Source organism: Watersipora subatra, chromosome 4, assembly GCF_963576615.1.
Source record: "Watersipora subatra chromosome 4, tzWatSuba1.1, whole genome shotgun sequence".
Classification (NCBI taxonomy): domain Eukaryota; kingdom Metazoa; phylum Bryozoa; class Gymnolaemata; order Cheilostomatida; family Watersiporidae; genus Watersipora; species Watersipora subatra.
This window is the reverse complement of record NC_088711.1, coordinates 13,908,859-13,930,944: the sequence shown is the minus strand read 5'-3', so window position 1 is coordinate 13,930,944 and position 22,086 is coordinate 13,908,859. Positions and strand designations below refer to the sequence as shown.

At 36.7% G+C, this 22,086-nt stretch overlaps 4 protein-coding genes across 4 annotated transcripts in view; 1 reads left to right on the top strand and 3 right to left on the bottom strand.

Moving 5' to 3' along the window:
• LOC137395125 (nucleosome assembly protein 1-like 1) overlaps positions 1-9,950 on the bottom strand; it is a 40,199-nt gene extending 30,249 nt beyond the window's left edge. Inside the window, exon 1 of the mRNA XM_068081928.1 lies at positions 9,808-9,950. The gene's annotated coding sequence lies outside the window, so the exon portion shown is untranslated. The remainder of the gene's footprint in view (positions 1-9,807) is intronic.
• On the bottom strand, positions 403-1,749 carry LOC137393949 (piggyBac transposable element-derived protein 4-like). Its single transcript, XM_068080663.1, has one exon. It carries the CDS (start codon positions 1,747-1,749, stop codon positions 403-405), a length of 1,347 nt encoding a protein of 448 aa, XP_067936764.1.
• Positions 9,951-10,415: 465 nt separating the features above from the next.
• Positions 10,416-15,154, top strand: LOC137393577 (acyl-coenzyme A thioesterase 13-like). Its single transcript, XM_068080200.1, has 4 exons — positions 10,416-10,498; positions 13,410-13,494; positions 13,788-13,972; positions 14,509-15,154. Exons 1-4 carry the CDS (start codon positions 10,425-10,427, stop codon positions 14,663-14,665), a joined length of 501 nt encoding a protein of 166 aa, XP_067936301.1. The 5' UTR covers positions 10,416-10,424; the 3' UTR covers positions 14,666-15,154.
• A 624-nt stretch (positions 15,155-15,778) lies between these two features.
• LOC137393947 (uncharacterized) lies at positions 15,779-16,696 on the bottom strand. The gene has a single exon (XM_068080659.1). It carries the CDS (start codon positions 16,694-16,696, stop codon positions 15,779-15,781), a length of 918 nt encoding a protein of 305 aa, XP_067936760.1.
• Between the last annotated feature and the right edge of the window lie 5,390 nt (positions 16,697-22,086).

The window sequence follows — 22,086 nt, the reverse complement described above, 5'->3', positions numbered from 1 at the left end:
AGATTAGTCCACTAACCTTCAAAGTCATTTAGGCTTTTTTAACCATTTCAGTCCCCAAGCCATTAAGCAATTATCTAATTATTCTCCATTCTCATTGTTAGAGTGAAGGTTTATGTCTCATTTTACAATATTGTCATTTAGACCATCTGGGAGTAACTTTTCTTATAAGAACACCTATATTCATTCAAATCAGAAATCTTTGGGCTTTCTAATGGTATAAGTAGCAAAATTGTAGCTCAATTACTGAAGAATGTATAGAATGTCAAACTTGGTGAATATAAAAATTTGACAAAAACACAATGGTACATGATTTCAAAGACATTATTTTTATTATTATGACATGACTGAAAACATAACAGAGGATTGACGAAGTTGCAAAAAAAGAGGAAATGTTCGAGATTTTCACTTCCAATACTGAACTCTGGTATGGTACGCTTTCCAGCAGTCTGAACCGCGTTTGATGCACAAGTACACGTTGCAGGTTTCACACCGAATTGAACTCTTGACTGATTTGTGTTGTAAGTCTTTGTAAGCCTTCTCTGGATTTTGCTGCGATTCTATCAGGTACTTTTTCTGGCAGACTGCACAGCGGTGATCTTTTGACCCATCAGTAGGCCACTCGGGACAGTGTAGTTTGCTCATGTCTAGACTTATCTCCGGATTGTTGGGAGTGGCAGCTGGTGTGTTTGTCCTAGTTGACTGTCGAGAGAATGACTTTTCACCTATCCATGTCGTCAGTATCTGCAGGACAAAGTCTCTGAATTCCATCGGCTTTTCCTGGCCATGCTTATAGAGCACATAAGCGTTGTACAGGGACCATTGAAAGCATTTGCGGTCGATTCGCGTGTACCACTTATATGACTTTCGAGAGCGACCGAGTCTTGCCATTTTATCATTGAGGTCCACACCACCCATCATCTGATTGTATACGATGACGGATGGTGTGGCCTTCACTGTCAGCTTCTCACCTTTCTTATTTCTACGTATTACAGTTGGTGGCTCAGACAGCTCAGCTCTGACATAGTTTGACAGGAAGTAGATCGGTTTCTTGTCATTCCAGCGGGTTGCTACAATTCCTGTTTTCGCACACTGAAGCCACTTAGAATCCCCTTGCTCCAACCTCCGAGCTTCCGCTTTGGTGGCTATTAGCTGTTTCGGGTACTCCTTTCGGTTGGTCATACATGTACCAGTACCAGACATCTGAAGCTCACGTAGCCAGTGGAGAAGATAAGGTGACGTGTAGTAGCGATCAGTAACTACATGGTAGCCTCGACCCCAGTAACTTTGAACTAGTTTCAGTACTACTGCGGCAGAGTTTTTCACTGTGGTCAAGTCATCAAAGTCTCTGTCCTTCCCAGAATAGACATCTAGGTTTAGCGCATATCCACTGGAAGCACAACACGCCATCCAGACTTTCACTCCCCATTTGATTGGCTTTGAGGAGTCGTAACATTTCCCACTCCAGCGACCCCGAAAAGGAATCATGCACTCGTCTACTGACAGATCCTGGGAGGGAGAGTACTCTGCTGTGAATCGCTCATTCATGTGGTTGATGAGGAACCTGATTTTGTAAAGTCTGTCGTATTCAGGATGGCTACGATCCTGAATTGACGTCTCTTCATTACAGTAATGCAGGTAACGTTTTATCTGGTCATACCGTCGTAATGACATGACAGTTGAAGCTTTAGGCATCTGGAGAAACTCGCACTGCGGTCTCCAGATACTTCGCTGCCTATCCTTGCAGAACATTTCTATGAATGCTCGAAGCGCGTAGAACGCTCGGAGTTCGTCTGTCTCAAGTTTAGTCCACTTTCCATAACCGCTGTGGATGGTACTCTCGCTTATCTTTCGTCTGGCCGCATTCTAGTTCGTGAAATCACATACTGATTGTAAAAGTTTCTCATCGTAGAACAGCATGAAGAAGTCAGCTGGCTTTGAATCAGCAGGCATTACTCTTGTTGGTCCATGTGGTGCAGCTGGGTCAAAGTTAGGGCTGCACATTACTTTCTCAGTAGGCTGCCAGTCGAACGTGGGTGTTGGGGTATTATCCAAGTCAGACAGGATGAATCCCAGATAACCTGGTGCTGCCAGATTTCCTGAACTACCGTCATCACCAGAGGCTCCAGTAGAAATGTTGGTAGCAGTACTAGTACTAGCAGCTCCAGTATCAGTTGTACTAGTAGGTCTACTAGTAGTAGCAGTACTAGTAGAATTTGAGTCCAGCTGATCAAAATCTGAATACGAGTCAAAATCAGCACCTAATTGTGAGTCATCATCACCAGTATCAGCATCAAAAACAATGTCCCTTGTTCTAGGATGAGCTCCAGTAGCATTGTCCACAAAATCATCTGAATCATACTCAAAATCACTAGAAAAATCCATAAATAAGCCAGCACTTCAAAATGTTACAACTTTCAACAATCAAAAATGGCTGCGTAGTTGTGAGTTTCCTTCCGTATATTTTCATTGGCCTTTACTCAAAAAACTTTCGTTGTAACATGGTTCAATATTAGCCAATAAGGGAAGCTTAGCATCTCTTCTTATTGGTTGGCTACTCTAAGACTTCATTTGGATTGGACAAAGGCTGAAATTAGTCTATGCCAAATAGAGTTACACTAAAGCCTCTACAGAGGCTAGGAGGACTGTGTGCAGACAACTCCAAGCCTCCACAGAGGCTTGTATGACTGAAATGGTTAAAGCGTTTCAATGTCCGTTTCGAAAACAACACAATCGGCATTACAAGCTCCGCGAATAAATATGTGACGAAACCTAGCTTTTTCAGAAACGAAGTTCAGAATGTTTAGTCCGATTTAGAATAATAGAGATGGGTGTCTTAAAACCCATTATTATCTAAATCCAGCCTGTAAAATAATTTCAGTTTTTTATGAAAGGGATATAATACTTTCCTAAAAAGCTAGGTTACGTCACGTATTTATGGGCGGAGCTTGTTATGCCGATCGTGTTGTTTTCGAGACCGATATTAAAACGCTATAAAAAATCCTTGACTACTCTGAAAGTTAGTGGCCTAATCTTTATTTTGCTTACAAAATCGGAATCAGCGTGTCTGATTTACCTAGTAAATACGATAAAAGTTGTTCGTAGCAGTTATGGTTTAATACTCATATAATGAAAGTGACAGGAATGATTCTGATGGTGGTGAAAGTAAGTTTTGTAAGAGTGATGAACATTATAGAGGATTGTTATAGCTTCGTAGCGATCATAGCTTTAGCAATGCACATAATATAGATGCATTGAATTTTTGCATATCTGTTTGTTAACATGTTGGCAACACAAGATATGTTACAAAATGTTCTAGACAGGGTTTGAAATTGAAAAATGATGTATGAACAGTATACATATTATGCAGCAAAATCGATAATTATCAATAAAATGGCTAGCAGTAGGCCAAAAGCTAAATTTGTACATGGATGGCAGTGAAAGGGTAAAGAATAAGTTTATATGTTTTGACTTTGCGCAAATATTTTTGTAATAATACATGGTTACTTGATAAATTAGTTCTTGAGTCCAAAGAAATTATATATAACATTAAAACGAATACATTATATAAAAATATGTGAAAAGCTTAATGCAGAGCCTAAATTAGGTGAAAACTAAATTAATTATCAGAAAAATATTTCTATTGCTGCCTTTGCCTTAGAAACATCAGAACAAAAAAGCATGCTCAGCATTGCTTTATTTCAGTTGTCAAGTGAGAAAAATATACCATGCAATTTACTTCAACTTACACTAGATAGAGTTCAACTGAAATTATACTTTTTTGTTATTTTAGGCTTGTTTTAATTTTACTGGCAGTTACAAAATAGCAATGTTTTTGATTGTTTTTAAGATTGTTTGGTTGAAACTACATTGTTTCAAAATAAATATTTTTCAACAATGACACCAGAACCGAGACATTTTTATTTAGCGCAATCACATAGATTAAAGATACGGCCACACGTGCGGATTTTTTCGTTGATTCTGACCGAAATCACGAAATTAACGAAAAACACAGAACTATTCGGCTGAAGTTCACAGAATTGTCAAAGCTGTGCTTGCACACCTAAATCGTCGACGAAACGCTTTTAATTGGCTATTGAAATTATTAGTGAGCATGATTCTAGCAGCTTTTGTAATTTATATAGTCCAAGACACGTATTACGGCACACAATAAAAGTACCAGCGCAATTCGACATAGTACATATGATGCAACTGTCTAGATTGCGCTATTGTTGATTCTTTATCGTTTGGATATTATGGATACAAATCGGTTTTTTTAATAATAACAATTTTTTTTTTAGCAGCAAAGGTTCCGTTGTAGAGATAGTTGCTATCTTTAGCGCAATCAAGCCAGTTGCATCATTTTTGCTATGGCAAATTGCGTTAGCATCTTTCTTGCGTGTCGTGTTATGTGCCTCGGACTATATAAATTGCAAAAGCTGTTAAAATCGTGCTCGCTACGGATTTGTTTAGCCAATTAAAAGCGTTTCGTTAACGATTTCGGTGCGCATGCACAGCTCTGACAATTTTGTATATTTCGACAAAATAATTCTGTTTTTCGTTCATTCCGTGATTTTGGTCAAAATCAACAAAAAAGTCGTTACGTGTGGTCGTACATTCATACTTGAAAGGACTAGTTATTAATAACAGACTTACAGTCTGTTGCTGATATTAGACAGGAGTGCAGTTGACTCATAGAATTTTTACATGGCTTGCTTGTGGATGATTATCATCCATATTTATTGACAGTGTAGCCACTGCAACTTATAACTGTCTGCACTTCAGAATTTTAAGGCATGGCACTCCAATAATGCCCTTCTATTTTGGCAACATTGATTCGAGTATTGATAGAGTAGCTTGGAAAGTAGATAACTCAGCAAAGCACTCTACCAGTCGTGATATCAATGCTAAGCATCCAAAGAGCAATTTTAACATGTAGATCAGCTTAGCCGACACTTTTGGTATTTGCTCATGTCCCCCACGGCTTCTCATTTGTTTTTAAAGGTTGACTTGCAACAAAATTCACATTACAGTTATTTGGTATCTATTTGGTATCAAAAGATTCACCATGTCTTACTCTGTTGTGTTGTAAGTGCCAAATATGTGGAAATGTGATTAAAAGCTCTTGAAAGCTCAAAAACGAAAAGCCGCCGTAGATTGGAATCTATTTATCTGACGTAGTCATTACAGTTTGGTTATCGTCTTGTCACGTATGTTCTCACCTGAATTGAGAGGCCAATAAAAAGCTCAATATAAAACTTATCGTAGCACTAGTTTATGACAAACACTTTGGGTTTTACGGAAGACCCCGTATCAAATATAGATGCTCGCTACTTTACAGTTTTGTTTTGGCCTGGTCTAATTGGCAAGTCGTAATCTGATCACGTGACCCAATACTTCGCAAATAATTTTTGCAGCATTTTTCGATTATCACAGGTGACCAACAGGCTCGTCATGATTATCAGACAATGATATGTACTCCTTTGAGATAAAGTTAAAATTTTCAATGAATTTTCACGGTAAGTTATAAGATATCACTGTTAAAAATGGCAGCATTACGATGATGATAAAACTGACGCGTAAGAACCATAGACATAGTTTTATTGAATGCGTGAAGTATATTTGTGAAAATATTTCGACGAATAAGATTGCGTGAAAGTGTAAACAGAAACCATCTCTTACAACTACATCACATTTGAGCCGCTTTGGAAAGGGAATCCAAACTACGGCGGTCTCTGGGGCTGCGATTTTCTGTTAGTTTTTTCGCTTTTAAGAGCTTGTAATCACCTTTCCACATATTTTGCACCTACAATACAACAGAGTAAGACATGGTGAATCTTTTCATATCAAATAACTGTAATGTGAAATTTGTTGCAAGTCAACCTTTAACATTAGCAAAATGTGACTGAAAATGGGAAGATATTAGCCAGCAAAAAGTGGAAAGTCTGACAGCAATTTAATTAAGTCGCTTATGTCTGCAGGTAATAAAAGAATGCAAAAGGATAACCTCGATCAAAGAAACGAACTACAAAACAGAATACCAACTCAACATCAGAGTATCCTGTAGTGGCCTAGCCACTCAAGATTTTGAAGTATTAGGAGTGCCGTTTGACAAGGGTAAAACCATTTTTGGCCTGATTGTGACGTGCGGGACATTTGAATGCTTTCTCGCATACTTTACAGCCCAGATGTGAACTTTTGCTGTCATTTTTTGCTGTTTCAGGCAGCACTTTACACCAACTATTACTGAATGAGATTTCATCCTTGTCATGCAATGGATTGAAGAGTTATTAAATATTAAAGCTGGTGTGACGCGCTAGACCATAATTTGACATAAAAAACAAATTTGCAATCAATTGCAAAAATCTTCTGAAATTTTTGACTCATTGATATTATTGTTTGACATGCTCATATCCCTACTACCGTTCTACAAGAAATATGTACTGCTTTGTTGTCAGGCGTAAGTTTAATGATTCTGTGAGGTTTGAAAAAAGGCAACCAACTGTGATGCACGGGACTGTGACGCGCGGGACAAAAATAACATTATTGAAAATCCTGAATCTTGCTATATTTTGCAGTTGACAACAAATTGTCACGATTTGGAGTTACAACATCGATATACATGTGGTAAACCGACTAACAATTTAAATTTAGTATAGATAATACTTATTTTATTTACACATGAAACATAAAACACATACGACTCAAAGATGGTCAGATTTATGCAGTAAACTATTTTTTCTTAAAATCATCCTATTCTGCCATTATTATTTCTTCATTTTTTAGTAATAAGTACCTCAGTGACCTGATAGTTTCCGCTGGTGCATTAACTGGAGATGCTTTAAGAGGAAAGTTCCTCTGAGTGGGTCTTTTATTGTCGGGGTTTGGACATATGAACTTCTTGCATGCATGGTGCATGTACTTTATAGTGTAACTACTTTCATTGGCATTTGCTGTGAGAATTTCTCCAATTTTGACTTCAGAATCATAGGCCAATGCGACCAGTATTTGTGGTGAAAACTGTGTTGGTGAAATATCTCTTGTGGTTACCTCTTGATTAGGTTCGCTGCTCTGTGTGTGTGTGGAATTGGGTGCCAGGGAGAAGGACACCATTCCATCAAAACAACAACACCATCTTTTTTATGTGCTATGTGATGGCACAATTGAATGTCAAGAATTAGAGGCACCATGGACCAGGGTTCTTTGCAGATCTGCGCTGTTTCAGTAATCTTATCTTTTGAGATTCAGAATATCTTCAATGGTTTCACTGATTTGGAAGTTATTGTTGTTGCAGCTTCCGCAAATGACTGCCGAGTTTATGACATACCTTTTTCGGTATACTACCATTAGAATGTGTTGTTTGATGCTTTCCCTCAATACCATTGTTACAAAACATGACAACTTAATTCAAATTTTTCATTTCTCTCAAAGAAACTGGCATTTTTGACTTGGGAATATCAAGCGTTACTTTCACATGCAAGGTAGCAAAATGAAATTTTAAACAAAGGCAAACATCGTCATATTATTAAAAATGTCCCGCGCGTCACAAATACTTCCATGTGCCTATAAAACAGAAACTTGTCATATTTTCAGCGGATTGGCAAGTTTGGCTGAGACACAGCAGCCCAAAATCGAATAATGAATAATTTTTTTTTACTTCAGATAGCTTAGGAAGACCAGGCTGCAACTAAATGCACTAAAAATGTGACGCTCGGGACAAACTATTCTTGGCTCGCCTGAATGGTAAGGAAAAATTGCATTTGTTAGAAAAAAACAACTGGGCTAAAAAATCCACCCTTGTATTGATTATAAAAGAAAAGCAAAATTTGTTTCAGAATGAATGGTAAAGTTTGAGAGAAGATGACCTATTGTCCCGCGCGTCACACACAAAACCAGAAAAATCTACTTGCATGCTCCATATCATCATGAGAGAATATTTCATAAAAATTTTCATGTTTCTGTACGTCTGAACATGTTCACTCACCAATTGACAAAAATTATCACAAAAAGTAGAAAAAAAATTGCCAATGTGTGTGACACTATGCCTGGCCTTGCCCACAACTATATGACAGTACAAAAACCAAACCCAAAGACGCGGTTGTTATCAAAAGGTGGAAAAATGGTAAATTTCATAGTATACTCAAAGGTTGACTTGCAATAAAATTCACATTACAGTTATTTTGTATCAAGACTCACCATGTCTTACTCTGTTGTGTTGTAGGTGCCAAATGTCAAAAATGTGATTACAAGCTCTTAGAAGCTCAAAAACAAAGAGCTAATCGCAGCCACACTAAACTGCCGTGGTGATGTACTACGTAACCAAATGTGATGTAGTTGTGAGAGAAGGTTTCTGTTTACACTTTCATGCAACCTCATTCATCGAAATATTTTCACAAATATACTTCATGCATTCAATAAAGCCATGTCTATTGTTCTTACGCCTCTGTTTTATCGTCATTGTAATGCTGTCACTTTTAGCACTGATATCTTATAACTTACCATAAAAATTCGTTTAATTTATAACCTTAGCTCGAAGGAGTACATATCATTGTCTGATAATCATGACGAACCTGTTGGGTCACCTGTGATAAACGAAAAGTGCTGCAGAAATTATTTGCGAAGTATTGGGTCACATGATCAAATTACGACTTGATGATTAGATCAAGCCGAAACAAAACTGTAAAGTAGCGAGCATCTATATTTGATACGGGGTCTTCCGTAAAACCCAAAGTGTTTGTCATAAACTAGTGCTACGATAAGTTTTATATTGAGCTTTTTATTGGCCTTTCAATTCACGTGAGAACATCACGTGACAAGACGATAACCAAATGTAATGACTACGTCAGAAAAATAAACAGATTCCAATCTACGGCGGGTTTTCGTTTTTGAGCTTTCAAGAGCTTGCAATCACATTTCCATATATTTGGCACCTACAACACAACAGAGTAAGACATGGTGAATCTTTTGATACCAAATAACTGTAATGTGAACTTTGTTGCAAGTCAACCTTCAAGCTTCATCTAATCACTCCTACACCATTCTGAACGAAAAGTGTGTAGTAACATAATTCAAAGGAATCGACTAGATTAAGGAAAACTGTTGTCAGAACCAAATATACCAGCAGTAACACAGATACGAGATGAAATGGCAAATAATCCCACAACTGATCAAACTAAACCAGTTGTGCAGTTCTACGGACAATAACAATGGATACTACTGCATATGATGATAACCATATTCGTGCCGGTCCTGACAACTAGATGAATACAAATGAAGATACATATTCTATCTGGTCGCAGATTTAGGAAGATGTAGGGCCTAGCCTTTTTCTTAACCAGTACATACCACCATGCACTACCGGACATTCATGTGTTTCACTGTGTATCAGTATCAACAACAGGACAAACCAGCGTAAGCCATCTTCCTAAACCGACAACGCATCCTAATAGTGAATATGCACTTGGAAAATGTTTTGGCATAATTTTAATACGTTTTAAAAAATACATCAATATTATACACAGCCTAGGCAGAGAATACATACTTGTATATTTAAAACAACGGACTATTCATAATAAATGACTTATGATCAGCAAGCAAATAATCACACTATAAAAAATGAATATTTTTAGTTATAATAAAGCCAATTTACTGGCTAAAAATGTTTTTGATTCCTTGGCACATGTTCAAGTAATAGCAAGATTTGCAATACCCCACATTTTCATACAAGCTACTAAATACCGATAACTAGTATTAACTAGCACTGATCAGAACACCAGAATATTGACAATGAGAAACATCTTAATTGTTTACCAATTTCGTCCGTCCTTTGCTCTAAACAGAACCTACTTGTGAACACAAATTAAAGAACAACGTGGAACGTCCTGTGAGCGAAAGAAGATTAGCTAACCAGCGTGCTAAATGACATTAGCCTAATGATTTATCGTGATAAGCTAACGTTGCGAAAAAATAGCTCCTCGTCATTAGTTTAATCATTTGCTACGAACTTGGCGCGAAAGGTTTACTACCGGATAAAAAAGGAGTTGTCTTTACTCAGTTTACTCAGAATCACAGGTTGCTATTGTCGGTTCAAGTTTACCCTTTTTACATAGTCTGAAAACGTTCCAATGTTATAATTTTTATTTTTCATTTTGATAAAATAAAGTATGCCAAATTAGTAAATTTTTAAGCCTAAATTATAATAACATGTTTTAGGGTATTTTGTGTTCGTTTGTTATTTAAAAAACGGTTAATGGCCTCTCAAATTATTTAAATTTTACATTCAAAATGGGACAGCTATGCAATTGTATCCACTAAAATGTATAGAGCCATCTTTAGCAGCAATATACTAGAAGTTTCTTCTCAGTTACTTACAAACTTTTGCTACAGCATGATGGCAAACGGGCATCAGTAATGTACTCGTTTATTAAATGCTGGTAAAGTGCATAGCAAGGGGCTATAATGATCCAGTGTACTGTGTAGCCTTTACACTACAAAACACAAAGTATGCTAAACACATTTACCTTGGGATTATTCTGTTCCTTTTTTGTTTTGTTTCTTTACTGTACACAATTACTGAGTGGTTCTATAATAGTGGTGTAGAGGTCATGCTGCAACACGCTAAGTAGACGTATAGTGAGCAAGTAACGAAATATCAGGTTGGTTAATTAGTGTGCTTAGGCGATAGAGCACTTTTTTCACAATTTTTAGTATGTGATTGGCACGCTTTAGATATTTTATCAACAATAATAACAGGACTTGGTTGTAACCCACGCAAAATCTACCTCTGAAGCATTATGCATGGCGTAGTCTCATGCATAATGCATGCGTAGTCTCATGTGTGCATATAGAACTGGTGAAACTACTGGATATTTTATGATAACCATCTTCCAGGTTTTTATCACTACCATGACTTTAATTCTCATTGTCAGACGACTATTGTAATCAGTATTTTGGAAGATTTTTGTGGTTTATGTTATGTTGTCGCAACGCCTCATTTTAAGGCTCAAGATATTTTGTAGGAGTATGTATTTAATTTCTGATCTGAAAGTGTTCACTGTTGCTGGGGAGAAACATGTAGTTGAGACAACTTAACTGGTCTATCCTTATGTATGCACATCATGCATGCATGCATGCCAGTCAGCACCTGGCCAACAATTGGTAGTCCCAGAAGAATCATCCAATCCCCTCACCAATAAATTGTCAACCACATAGATGTTCAGTTTGTAAAAAAAATAATACAACAATGTTATTTGATAAGGAAGAGTTGTCCAACCTTGCAACTGCTCACTATTGTAAGTTTAGTGAGACCGGTCGGTTCAACAGAACAGACCATGTCACATATGTCATAAGTGATGGGGTTTCAGCTGGTGAGTCCAGTTTATTTGTTTGCGCTTGAGAGTGCAGACCAGGTCTGGTCATACCCATTGCAGAAAGTGAAACAGGAGAGGGCGAGTCCATGTGGTCTGTTCATGCGGTTCAGATAATAGTCCATAATCTGTCCATAACGGTTCAGAACAAGATATATTTCTGCCTATCTAGCTGTTTATGTGTAAAGCTGTTTCTTATTGCATCTGACATGTTTTCAAGGTTCTTTGTCTCTCCAGATATAAATGCACAGTTGCGTCGCAGTAAGTTATCTGAATTATTCACAGCAACAACTTCGCAGCCTCTTGTTCTGATCACTTCGGCTGATATGTCTGAATGCCACAGGTCACAGACAACAACTGGCACCCTCGTCCGCAATGGATTTCTCTTCACTGTAGCATGGCACTTATTGTACTGGTTTTATTGTTTGTTATGTTGAGCAGACTCAAACACCCAGTCTTTTGAGAACTAAGGTATGCTCTGACAAAATTCCCATGGAATTCATGGATCTGTTAAACAGATACGATGGAGTTTTCATTGGCAAACGAGCAGTCAGTCCCTTATGCGCACTTGAAACAGCTTGTAAATGTACATTTTGATTCAGTTAAGTTTTTGTTGTGGGAACCATTCTTTTTGTTTCTTCATTTGCTCACGGATATTTGGGATAACTAGTAGTCCGCTGTATGTTACATTTCTGAGGGAATGTTTTGAACTTGGAGAGCATATATGTGGATCAGTTTTGTTTACAATAGTGTTGAGCATTCTTAGCATAAAAATAACATCTTCAACTCATGCACACCAACACCAATTTCGCTAGAATCTCCCAACTCGTGTACTGTTAGGTTTTGTCTGCAGTAATACACCGCTAACACATATGTTTTGCTTTTTTCAAGTAAATCTGCAGCTACTCTATACCACTGCCTTTGAAGAAGTGAAGTGCTGATGTTTGGCTCACGGTATTTAATTAAAATCTGCTCACACGAGGTCTGCAATGTATAGAGACACATTTTTGGAGGATTTAAATTTTTTTCTGCGTTGCATAACTTTTTATCCATCTTTGCTGGCAATGGCTGTTTGCAAGCTGAGTGATGAAGGATAGCTTAGAAATAGTGCCTCTAACTCCTCTACCACTGTAACCTTACTGGTTGTGCCTTTTCTTTGATCCTTTATGTGCTCATGAATGAGCCCGACAACCCAATTCTTCACAGACATGGCAAACACTGTTTTACTCAGAATGAGCACGTCTACCTGTGTTGATGTGCATTCCTTGCATGTTTTTAATTTTGTACTTTTTCTTTTGCAGAGAGTAAATGTTTTTCCACATCTAGATTGTCATCAAACCATATTATCATTTTTACTGCTTGTGCATGATTATTGATATTCTGTTTTTTTTATCATTAGTTAAAGGTGTTTAAAGACTCGTTTTAAGGAACAGTTTTTATATCGTTTAATAAAACCAAGTGTAACAATCTGGTGAGTAGCTATAGGTAAACGAGCAATGACTAAGCTGATCTTTGGTCAATACTGGCTATTGCTGATCTATCGAACGAGAATATGGTAGGCCTATATTGGGAATTTTCAACTTTTAAACCAAGTAATGGTAGGAAATCTCTTCACTTTATTCTGATTCTTGTAATGTAAAATCATTTGGGCCCAGTTTTTAAAATATTATGTTCTTGTTTAACAACTGCTGCATTATGAATTTGTTTGTCATGACCTGATGTGATGAAGTAAACTGGTTTCACGTCATTTAAAATACAACTGAGCTAAGTTCTGAAATGACTAAATGTTTTCTTCGTCACCACTTGTGAATAGTGTAAAAAATATTTTCTACTTAGAGATACATGACATTGTCTAGCGGCGATATTATTTCTTGATGCCAAAAAGCCGCACATTGTTTTCTTGTAGTATATTGAATTTACAGGATGCATCAGTCTCACTAACCAATTTCTAATAAATAACTCTGCATACAATCGCAATTGAACTTCTATTAACTCTGACAAAATATTGAAAGCTTAATGAAATGGTGCTCATTAATATGGTTACAGCTGTGCAATGTCTAAAGTTAAAAATGCTCAGCAGCTGTGGCAGATGATCCAGAAGACATCTAGCTTTGATGGTTTGATGAAAAAGGTGAGAATGTCTCATGGAATTTAATACTTTCCAATACTCTTACACAAAAGAATTTTTACAGAAAATATATTTGTTCATTTTACAAATTACTTGTTCAATGGAAAATTCGCAATTTTACTTTTAATTAAATCAAAAGCTCATGTCTTTAACGACACACTATCCTGATCGACCTGACCCGATATATGTCTGGCATTATAATGGAATCTTTTTGTTTCAATTTTTCACCATTGTTTACCGCAAGTTATTGAGGGCATGTCTAAAACACTGCAAGCTACATGTATTTACAAATGTAGGTGGAGCTGGTGTCAGCGGGTAATGGCAGTTGTGTTTGTAAGATGAAGGTCGGAGAGGAGCATACAAATCTGGGTGGTACATTACATGGGGGTATGACTGCTACTTTGGTTGATACAGTCTCTACGGTTGCCTTGCTCACCTCTGAGCCATACAAGCCTGGAGTTAGCGTCGAGTTGTCTGTTTCGTGAGTAGCTGCCGTTTTACAAGTGCTGTCTAGTAATTGCTCCCGGTTTCTATAGTACGCACTGAGCTGTAGTTTATGCGAATTCTATCATAAAACTAGTAGCATTAAAATCTTTGTTGTTGTCGTCTCCTCTTGGTGCATAGAGTTACTTCTCAACGTCAGCGTGTTTGGATTTTCTCATTATTCATCAAAAAATTGCTGTCGGTAGCATTTTTTACTAGATTACTCAACAATACTTGAAAGAAACACTCCGATTGCACAATCTATCATCAGAATATTATAGCAGAGCAACTTCCTGGCATGATGTGATTACAGCCTCATAATTAAACCAGCTTCCATTTCCACTGCGCATCGTTATATCCATGCATATACAAAAAGGAGCATTTTAAAAGGGGTTTAAGTTGGCTGTTCCTAGCCAAATTATATATATGGTGTTTCTATTATCTAACCAGACATCTATCCAGGTGAGAAGGCTATTCTCTTGAGTTTAAGGAGTCATCTTTCCATGCCACAATACTTTCATACATATTACTTAGGTATCTGCGAGCTGTGCCACTCGGAGAGAACATCACCATCGATGCCAAAACGGTCAAGACTGGGAAAACTTTATCATTTCTTGCGGTTGATTTGCTGGATTCCAAAGACCGTATTATAGCTCAGGGCAAACATACCAAGTTCGTAGGTGACAATTGAGTTAGGTGACTTTGTCCTGCTGTCTACCTTATTGGCATGCTGAGAAAGGGCTATTCTTTGGACAATTCTACATTCTGCTGTCAATCAAGCACTGATGGTCTGCTAATGAAATACAAGCTTGCCATTACGTGTTCCAATGTGTTTTTACTCCCTTCACTAATGGCTCAATTTTCATCTGTTATGACTCCAATTTGTTTTACTAGCAAACAAGAGATTACGGAGTGTTAACACTTGCTTCTAGAATTATATTGTGCTCTTGTGTACTTTTGTTATGAAATTGCTTGGTGTGTAAATCTTACTTATATTGTTTATGGATTGATATGTTATTCTAGTAGCAAAAAAAATTTTTGTTCGTTGTATACTGCTAGTGAACTCACTGCGACGGAAAGTCTGTTGCAGTCCTTAATGGTTAGTTTGCTTTTATTACCGGGTCATACAAGCAGACATTGACTTGAAAAGTCACAGCAAAAATACAATGTGGAGTTGTTATTTCTTTTCATTGTAAAATTCATTGTTCATTCATGCTTCATAATGAGTATCAAAAATACGCAGTTGAAATGGATGCTAGATTCGCTGGGCTTGCCAGTAGTGACAGCTAAAGGCAGACACTTTCACTGAGTGTCAACCAGACAGAACTTATATTACCAGTTTTACTGTCGATTGATTTTTGGGTTAAATCTTGCCTCTCGATAAATAAGAAAATCTTTAAAGCCATGCGTTTGGCTTTGCTGCCTGTGCAGTTTTTGGCAGCAATGTTGCACAACTAGCAGCACCTGTATGTTGTTATACAAGCAATACATATTTTGCACACTCTATCTCTATACTTTGCCATTGCTCAAGGTCAGTGGTGGGCAAACACTTTAGTCATTGAGTCGTGGAAGGTTATGTAGGAGTTTATTGAGCAAGTACAGTATGGCTGAAACATAAACCTGAGTTTGTAACAAGGCAAATAGTTTTGTTATAAATACTAACTTAGCTTTTTTTATAACAAAATAATATCAGTAGTAGTGTGTAGATGCCGATTAATGATCTGCAGTTTTGGAAAGCTAATACCTACCAATTTGGTTTATTTACTACGAATAAATTTAAAGGTTAAAAATCAGTTATGTTGAGCTATATCTTTGCATTTAAGTATAAAAATTTATTATAGTCCCAGGCAGCATTTATATGAGAGTCAGGGCCCTCTACTATAGCTAACCTTTGATTTCTCGCATTGCTAAACTTGTTGTGCTGGTAGGTATCATAATCTGAGTGTGTGAACATGATGCGTCTCTTCTGGTCAGGCTTAGACACTGTCAGTGGTATCTCCAGCAGCTGGTATGATAGCGATGTCTCTTTGTCTGAATTTATCTTGATTTCCGGCAGTTTCGAGGTGAACTTGGGATACAGACGTTCATTCGTTTGCTGTTCCTCCATTGTAGGCAAAGATATTTTCTTACAATTTTCAATAGTCAACCTTTTGAAGTTCTCATTTATTGACGAGCTTGGATGAGGCTGTTTTCTCATCAACTTTGACTTGTGCTTGGCAAGCTTTTCCAAACGCTTTTGGAGTGATAGAGTAACTGGAGGAAGTGTTGTCGGCTGTTTTACGGCCTTGATTGGTTCTATGCGTTGCCTGGTTTCCACATTTATGATGATTTCTTCTGGCGCCTCTTTGATCATTGATTTAGCTGACAGTTCTTCAGGTGTTGGACAAGGCACAGACTGAAATACTACATCGTCCGCTTCTTTTCTTTGTGTGTATGTAGTGTGAGCAGCCTTTGACTTTTTCTTGTATATCTCAATCGCCTCCAGCATTGATCCGTGTGACCGTTTTATCGAGTAGACATTGTAAACTTTTCGTGGCACAGATCGTTGTGATTTTTGTGATATGTGTGGCAGCATCGTACTGAATTTAGGGTTGAATGGTTTAACCGGATGCGGCTTAGTTCCATTAATAGAGAGGTTGTCATGCTGCCCATTCCGCGCTTGAGGTTTATCTTTCAGTATCTGTGGTAAGGAAATACCCTTCTGATTCTCAGTGCCAAACATGCTTTGGTGTTGGCTTACTCACCACCCATTATCTGAAGAATAACATGATAGGTTAGTCAAATAACTATCTCACTTACAAATTATGTTTTCCTTTGACTTCTAAAATTCAATAGTTAAATATTTAAGTCCACTTCAAACTAAGATGCTTAGATTGTAAGAGTTTTCATGCCTTACCAAGTTTAGGGGCACAATTATTGACTAACATAAGACTAGATGTTCTTTGGTTATGTCTACTTCAATAGAGAGTTTGATTTTTAACATATGGTATGCATTTGGTTTGAGCAAGTTGTTTGTTATCATTTGGCTAGCAGCACTACTGCAAGATTTCTATCTTTAGAGTCTGTCAGAGACTAGGAAAATGTTTTGTTTAACGCGTTGAAGCCTGGACCCGAGATACTTCTGAAAAATTCTTTCTCACCTGATTCTACGCCCGAGTAAACTCGGTTCCTTAGTTTCTCTTTGTTTTTTCTACACTTCCATTGAACATAGGTTTATGAAATTTTGTCGCTTTGTGCGGAATACATTTTTAGCATAATTTCAACGTTTCGAGTCAATTGGACTATTATTTCTTGAGATATTGTCAAAATACTGAAGTACTTTTAACCAACCGAGAAACAAAATGGCTGCCAACAGAATATTAGTTTGTAATGACATGCTGATTGAAATTCTTGGTAACAAGGATCAAAATAGACAAATAGACAAAGCTAGATATGTAGCTTCTCCTCAGCAACAAAAGCTTTACACTAAAACTGTTTGTTTTTCTACTTATAACAAATATACACACTCTATCAGACTCTGTGTACTGCAATCATATTCATAACAAATATACACACTCTATCAGACTCAGTGTACTGCAACCATTATGTTTCTTCAGTTGCCTCGAAAGCATCACTTCTTTAAAGGAGTGTGAAAAAAAACTATTTACTCTATTTGATTTCTGTTACCTTGATTAAGTTTTAAAACTTTGGTGCTTCAAATTGCCGTTCTATTCCTTTTGAATTGTGTTATCGTAAGGGCTTTCGCCGTAGATTAAAAGTCGTTAATACGGCCTTGGATCAGCAGACTTGCTTGTGTAGACAATGCTTCAAAGTGTTTAACTATTTGCAAACAAAAAAGATTTCAAGTCTTCAACATATATGTTGATCCTAAGAAAAGGCTGTTGAACTTTAGCCCTCCTTTGCTCTGCGGCCTTGATACACAATTTGTAATAATAAGAAATATGCGAGAGTATATGAGAAGTTGGTTGACCAATCAATGCTGTTTGTACAAAAAGAATTAATATTAACTTTTAACAATCACAGGATACTAGTTACACAACCATCAGTCATCAATAATCAATATTTAGCTCGTATTTCAGACAAGGAAAACAATAGCTTTAATTTTGCAGTAAAGGGATAAACGTATTAGAGCTGTAATATCCTGTACACTGCAAATAATTATTACAAATGTATACCCGCTGTAGTGGTTCTAATTAAAGTTCAATTCAGCTAGAAGGGAACACATTCTTTTAGATACAAACTCCTTCGTTATGAATGGCAGCTAAATGATAACTTAGTATCACTGTTAACCATTGTTAACCAAATTACCATTGTTATACATCATGCACAGCTAACTCACCCCTCTTCTCAACTCTAGCCATTCTGAAACACACCTTGTAAATAAAAGAATTGGAAAAACTTAGATCACTCTTCGCTTACGCCGAATTTAAACTTCTTGTTGAAGCAGAGCGGATGTTTGTCATACCCTTATCATAGCTGTCGATGTACTCCTTCTAAACTAGTCGTATGTGAGAGTTTGTGTGGCCGTCTCATTTCATTACTTGTTAAAACTGAGCACTTTGTAAAAGACTAAGCAAGGTCTTTCTTTACATTTCTTTCCTTGACAATCAATCTATTGTATTGAGAGCAGGTAATCAGTCCAATACTTCTTTCACTATATATGCAATCAAGCATTTGTCACCAATCAATGTTTGTCGCTCACACTTCGTCGGCTAATTCTGTTTGTAGTCAGTGCTCTCTTTTATTTTTGTTCGTGGTTTGATTTTATTTTTTAAAATATGGTTCACTAATTAATTGTTGATTTTCATCAATCAGTGGTTGTGATGTTAAATGCTCACGGAGTGTTTTGTAATCATGCATTATACAGACTTTGGTATATCACAAGTGGCTACGTGCACAATGCTGCTAATGGCTGCCACTTCTAGCCACGTTAATCTTATGATCTCTCTCTCTCCACTCGGGTCTGTTTAGCACATAGACCTATTAACTATACATATATTTAATATGTTAATGAAATAGTTAATATAGTTAACTATACATAGTATAGTTAATAGGTCTATGGTTTAGCATGAGAATTGCTACATCTTCACATTTATGTTTCTGGGTAGTTTTAATGGTAGTCTACAATGCTGTAACATTGTTACGAGTACTCGATTGCTGTGGCTACTAAATATTTAAATGATTTCTACTGATCAAACTTTTTGTTGGGATAGTTTATTATCAACCAGAATTTCTTCAACTATTATAGTTGCCCATTTATGTTGCGATTGAATCACTTCAATAGTCAGCAATACCTGTAACTGATTGCTTATAAAACATTTGCTAAGCCAATTATTGAATATGCCTGTCAGGTGTAGTCGCCATATAATAAGCCCTCAATATATGCTATAAACTATCCTGAGATGTGCCAGTAGATGCATTTTCAGACTAGGGCAGTCAGAAAGTGTCATCAGATGTATGAACAAACATACTGTAAATACACTTGTGGCTCGGCGACAGGAGTTTCATTTATTGAAAAGGTTGAATCTGGTCGATATGACATTGACATAAATGATTGTCACTTTTAACCAATCGTATTCTACCCGAAAGGGTACTGTCGCTCCTCATTTTCACTTGGACCAATTCAAGTTCTCATTTTATAATGTAATTAGAGTTTTATTAGCTAGACTGGGGCAAATGTCATCGTAGCAAATTGCGGATAATTGTTTTATTTTAGTGAAAAAAGGCAGAAAAACAGGGAAGAAAAATTTTTGTAGATATCCATGTAATGCCTACGGGTATAATGGATCATCCTGTATATACATGTACATGTATATACATAACTGATAGATTCTCATCATTTTCACTGAAGCATGTTTAAACACTGTAAAGATTACATAGTTTTCTATTTAAGGTGATATTCGTTGCTCTGTAGACCTGTATACTTTATACTACTGGGTAGTCAGCTATGGAACTGTATTATCATCAGCACTACCTCCCAATATGCAAAAAAAGAAAGGCAACTCCAAATCTAGTTTTTATGAAGTTGTCTCTTATGAATTGCAGGACATTCGTCATGGCTTTGTTCAATACAGTTGGCTCCCTTACAATGTGTAGCAATTTTTTTGGAGGTAAATTGCTAGGCTATAGGCAAGGAGTATAACTTTACTGATGGGAATGAAGTTGTTGGATGAGTGGAGTGTGCTCAACACTTTATTGACTTGACAACCACAACTATTACGACAGTCCACACCGTGATGTCTACAATGATGTATAAGTGTAAGATGGATACTTAATATAATAAACAAATGCACTTGCATGTAGACCAATGATAATATCACAAAGGGTAAAGTAAGTAGATATTATGAAAACCATAACTAAAACGATATATTTATAACATACCTTTTACCTTCTTTATGAAAACGTAATGTTGTATAGTAAATAGTGACCTGTATTATTAGCACACATCTTTCATGATTCCTTCTTTAGCTAAAACTGGTGTAAAATATACTGAGCAAAGTAATTGTAATGTTCTGGCAGCAAAAACTCTAAAACTACCTAAAAAGTCAATTGGTCCCACCAGATATGGCCTTATACCTTGTGCCAATCAGGGTTAAGGCTGTCTGGGAGGGCGCAGACGAGCAAGGATCAACACAGCGCAGCTAGCAGTATATGGTTGCTGCTGTGGTCAAGTGAGACTTTCTTTTAGCCACCATATCATGAGTAATAGGTTTGCATAGTAAGACTACATCTGCGCTATGTGTAATAAAAAATGATAAAGCAAAACAAGGCTAGGTGAATATTGACACAAAAAATCTTTACACATTGCCTTTATTTATGTTTGTATAGGTTTTCATATAATGGAGTCTTATTAGAAGCTCGATATGACTCATAGGATTTAGCAGTTCCATTTATGTGATAGTTAATTTTATAATGTTTCTTATTTTAGCAAGAAATTATTTTAAAGCAGGTATAAAAAGTAAAAAGTCTATATCTGGTCTCTATATCCCTATATCTGTTGCGTGTATCTAAAATACTTTTTATGCTGCAGTATTATGACAGTCTCGATATCTTCGATTCCTTAAACCAGTTAATTTTAGCCACAACATTTGCTGGTTCTACTCTCTGACATTTTGAACTGATTTTGGCGCTACTAATCTAAGAGCGAACGTATGACACGCTCCTAGCACAGATATTATAGTGCTCTCACTTGCAGTTCATTTCGCTCCATGTTTCTTTGGTGAGCTTTGTGTTAAAATGAAATAGCAAACATTGCGAGAGCAAGAACACATTTTTTGTGCAGTTCTAAAAATGCTAAAAAGTGATTGGCCGACTTTATTTTTTGTCAAAAATATACCAAAGCCTTGTGAAATTTATTTTGTTGGTGATGCTAGAGCAGTTGGATCACTCACGTCAAAATGTTTTCTTTGTCCTGCATGGGCTTTGCAATTATGGTATTAAAAGTGCAATTTTGAGCGAAGATACTACAAATAATCCTTAAAGGTTGAGGTGGTCTCATAATAATTATTTTACTAACTTATATTTTGGTTTATTGGCCATGTTGAACTTATTCTGTTGATGTAGCAGGTACGGTAATACACTCGACCTAGTATGTATATCCTTGGTTATCATGAGCTACGCTACAGCCGTTTCTCAACAAAATCACTTCCTCTGGTGCTGCATCACAGTCAACCCTTGCTATGAGCTAATAAAAACTGACGTTGTGATGTGACAAAAAGGGGAGATGACTGCTTCTAAAGCATTTGATAGTCCTATAACGAGTGTTATCATTGTATTGTTTTAATTTATGATTTAGTATGAATATATGGCTTGTTCTCATACTTTATAACATTAAATAAACTCTTGATAAACTACCAGACAATTTGTCTTTAGTTAATGTTCCTGTAAAAATAAAGATCTATTAAGGTTGTGACAAATAAATTGCTATTAATTAGAAATCATTATTAAAAACCTTAAAATTTTTCCATGCAAATGCAATACGACTTAGTCCACCAGCACATTTGAAAAATAAACCCCGTAGAACTGGCCATACTAGTAATTTCTCATTGAGTGAGAGTAAGAAAATAATGGCAAGTTGAAAGTATAAAAGTTGATAGAGAGTTTTCTTCTATT